The sequence below is a fragment of the Acanthisitta chloris genome, unplaced genomic scaffold (assembly GCF_000695815.1).
Source record: "Acanthisitta chloris isolate BGI_N310 unplaced genomic scaffold, ASM69581v1 scaffold36609, whole genome shotgun sequence".
Classification (NCBI taxonomy): Eukaryota; Metazoa; Chordata; class Aves; order Passeriformes; family Acanthisittidae; genus Acanthisitta; species Acanthisitta chloris.
In genome coordinates this window covers 3840-8083 of record NW_008690370.1, presented here as the reverse complement: position 1 = coordinate 8083, position 4244 = coordinate 3840, and the positions used below count along the sequence as shown (strand labels likewise).

The window sequence follows — 4244 nt, the reverse complement described above, 5'->3', positions numbered from 1 at the left end:
CACGGCCGCGCCAAGCACCCCAGGTGGCTCCAGCTGGCGTCGGCCACCAACCTGTCCACGGCCAAAGACTCCAGGGCGGTGGTGACGTGCGTTGTCATCGTGCTCTCCGTCTTGGTTTGCTGCCTGCCCCTGGGCATCTCCTTGGTGCAGGACGTGCTCTCCAGTAGCGGTGGCTTTGTTCTCTACCAGTTTGAGCTGTGTGGGTTTACCCTCATTTTTTTCAAATCTGGGTTAAATCCTTTTATATACTCCCGGAACAGCGCGGGGCTGCGGAGACGTGTCCTCTGGTGCCTGCAGTATGTAGCTCTTGTCTTTTTCTGCTGCAAGCAGAAGACAAGGCTTCGGGCCATGGGCAAGGGGAGCCTGGAAGTCAACAGGAACAAGTCATCCCACCACGAGACCAATTCGGCATACATGTTGTCTCCAAAGCCTCAAAAAAAGAGCTTGGACCAGGCCTGTGGTCCTAGTCGCTCCAAGGACAGCGTGCTGAGCCCCAAGGCTTCCGTGGGGCACCAGCACTACGGACAGAGCAGCTCAACTCCCATGAACACCCGGATTGAGCCCTACTACAGTGTCTACAACAGCAGCCCTTCCCAGGAAGTGAGCACCCCAAACAGCCTGCAGCCAGTCAACTCCACCTTCGGGCTGGCCAAACCTTACGTGGCCACATACTATCACACCAATGGTGTGGGGAGGGACTGCGATAGCACTTCGGCAAGGCACATACCAGTGCCCTCAGTGTAGCCTTGGTGAAGGGTTCTCACCTAGCTATGCCAGAGGGTCTCCTTCCTTGGATTTGGAAATTATTATTCCAAAGTCAATGATGTGGTACTGCTGCCAGTTAATAAAAATGCCATTCCTGTTGTTATCCAGCCGTTTGCATTCAAAGGAATGCTGTGGTATCACTTCTGTGACACTGGGATTTCTGTGGCAAGTCAAAAAGGGGATACTTTAGCTTCCTGTTTGGAATTGTTACATGAGGGTGGTTTTGTTAATAAATTTTACTGCTGGATAGGTTAAAACCCACCATAACTATGTGATTCATTATGTCACAAGGCCAGGTTGGATGAGGTTTCGAGCAACCTTGTCTTGTGGAAGGTGTCCCTGCCCATCCAGGGGGTTGAAACAAGATGGTCTTTAAGGTCTCTTCCAACCCAAACCATTTTTTGATTCTATTATAAGGCAAAGTATTATAAATGTCTTGTGTTTTCAAGAAGAAATAATTGGGAGGATGCTTAGTGTTACTTGAGTTTAAACTCTTCCCATTTTAGAAGGTTGGAAGAACCTGTAGTATTTTTCAGTAAAACAAAAGTCCTTTCCATTTCTGGGGTGAAATCCTGGTTCTGTTGAGGGAATGGGAGAATTTCCATGAACTTAAATGAAGTTCAGGATTTCAGTCTTGGCTTCTCCAAGTGGGACAAGACGTAGTTCAGTCAGTGTTAGATTGTTGTAGGGGAAGGACTTTTGGGAAGTGTGGCACTGGAATGAACCTCTGCAATATATACCAATATCTGCTGCACATTTATTTTAAGGATCATTGCTATAATGTATCCCAGAGTAATTTGGACAAGTATTGGATGTCCGATAGAAATGCTTAATTGGAGGAATTACTTGAGGATGAAGATAAATATTGCAATATTATGGGACTGATGCACCATGAGTAACGGAGTCACCTCTGGAGTTTCCTAGCTGGTCAGCAAGCAAAGAATGGGAGTTAAACGATGTTTTTAATAAGTCCAGCAATTTGTGTTGTCACTTGTTGTGGGAATTCCCTGTGAGACAGAATGATTTGGAGGCATGTAAATTCCTGACCCTTCTTGCTGTAGGTGACCAGCTCTCTTCCAAACAAGCAATCACCTTCCAACTTCTGTGGACTTTTAGCAGAGCCTTAGCATCTCTGAAATAATCACGCCGCAGGATTTGGTGCCTCCTCATAGGAAAATGCCGCATCTTTAGGAAAATGACAGATGGGAATGTGATTTGTTACTTCAAAACCAAAAAATATCCACATCATTTTGTGTGAGCTGTTGGTTTAGGCTTTTGTTAACTAAACAACTTCCAAGAGTTTCCTGAAACACTGTTCTTTGTTTAACACTCTGCATTTTGATGAATTTTGAAGAATTCAGACCAGCTTTCTTGCAATAAAAGGGATGTGAACAACTTTCTAATATGAATGTAAAATTGAAATGGTTTCTGTAAGTCTTTTCTTTCTGCCCGTTTTCATCTCTAAATGAACAACATAGTTCTTTCTAAATTAATTATAAAAGATAACTAAAAGATCTTGTTTGGTTATTCTATCTTTGCTTTTCCCTTCAGTGCAAAGTGTCCTGGAGGGAAAAATACACGAGGCAGTTTTGGAGTTTGCTGTGTGTATGTGCAACTTCTCTTGGGCCTTCAGTTCGTATCACATGAACTTCGTGACATGCTGCAGGGTTAAATCCCTCACACTTTTAATTCGTAAGTCATTTGCATTGACTATTCAGGTGGGAGTGAAGCAAGAAAGGAGGTTTTATTGCCTTTATAGGACGTGTTATTAACACCAAAGAACTGAAATCTCATCAAAGCACTTTGTAATTTGCTCTTTGTTAACTCCTGGTGCCATCTATACTCTTAATACCACCCGCGTGCTCACAGTGGTATTAATATATGTAATAACACGGTGTCAGATAGGGAGTTGCAACATCTTTTCATCTTCAGTAGGAACAAAACCTGATTTAAACTGCCAGTTGTACTAAATAACTGTTTTGTGGGAGGTTTATGGATGTAGTAAATCAAGATTGGATTTTGAAAATATATAGGTACAACTTTGCAATGAATCATGAACTAAAATAATTCTATGATGGAATAATTGGTTTATACTCATGTAGAGTGTAACTTCTCTTTTTTCCTTTTGTCCCTTGTGTGAGCTACCTCTTCTGCTGAACACAGAACCAGGAAAGCTCCAGTAAAGAGTAACTGTGAGGTTAAAAAGCAGTGATGAAATTGAGAGGGGAGCAGTGGAGTGCAGGATGAAGGAGGTGGGAAATGCGTGGGAAGAGAGGAGATGGGTAAGAGTCAGTGATAAATGTGAACACTGAATGGTTTAGAAACAAGAAAGCAAAACAGCTGATTAATTACTTGGGGCTGATCTCACTAGTAAGTGACTTCTGGTTGTTGGAGCTAATTCCTTTTCAGAGTCAGTGTTCCAAACGTGCTGAACGCAGCCATCCTGCATTCCTGGAGCTGGGATCTTCTGCTGCAGTCATTTGGATTTGCTCACTGCACAGGCAAGTCCAGGTTGTGCTACACCAAATGATTTGTCCTCATCTGGTGTTTATTTTCTGTCACAGGCTGTTGATTTCCCCTGAATGTGGAAATTAGATCAGCTGGTTATTTTTGGCTTTTTTACAAGTGCAGTAAAAGAAATTAAGAAGTGGCAGTAACTGAGCACAAGGGTCATGCAGAGGTAGCACTGATTCCATTAGCAATGGGCCAGGGTGACTGTGTCAAGTGAAGCTTTCTTAGATCTAAATAGTAACAGACAGAACTTGCTTATTCTTCAGAGCTTTGTGATTAAACACAGCTCACCCAGTTACTTAACATCAGAGACCAAGACACTCAGCTGTTTTTTGGATTGTCTGGTTGTATATTTTATTCTGTACTTTTACATACAATTTTAAAGTCTGATCTCTTCCACCAGCCACTGAAATCAGAGGCTGTAGCAGTGTGGAGTTGCAGTTGCATCTCTCAGATGACTAAATGAAGTAAATCTTTAATCTCTTCTTGCTAAACCACAAAAAGCAGCTGTTACTTGTGTACCAGCATGGCTTGTGGATTTCTTGCCTGCACACAGCGTGTGTTCCCACCTTAAGCTGTCTGAGAACCAGGAATCTTTACTCCAGGTGTCAGACACCACTTTTTGCTGCAATCACCTCAAAAAGACAGTGAGGACATGCAGTTTGACTCAAGCTGTTCCTCCTTCCATGTGATACACCCACAGCATTTCCAGAAGCGTTGGGAATAGCTGAGGAAATTCAAGCACCCAGGAAAAGGCTGTTTGTCCATGCTGGTGTCTCATCCCTTCAGGATTCCTGTATCTGAGGGAATAATTCATGTGCTACAGACGTGGTAGGAACCTCTCCTGGGACTGATCCAGAGCAACCTTGTGGCACCACAGCAGCCTTTGCAGGAGGTAGATGCTTTTATTTGACCTCAGGCTTTCCAGGCACAGCCTTCACAGTTCCTCCGGTCTCATTTCAGCTCAT

The 4244-nt window shown here is 43.5% G+C and overlaps 1 protein-coding gene across 1 annotated transcript; it reads left to right on the top strand.

The window, feature by feature from the left end:
* Positions 1 to 24: 24 nt before the first annotated feature.
* On the top strand, positions 25 to 744 carry GPR75 (G protein-coupled receptor 75; the record flags this gene model as incomplete). Its single annotated transcript, XM_009081786.1, has 1 exon — positions 25 to 744. A coding segment is annotated over one exon (720 nt), but the record flags the coding sequence as incomplete, so codon positions are not given.
* Between the last annotated feature and the right edge of the window lie 3500 nt (positions 745 to 4244).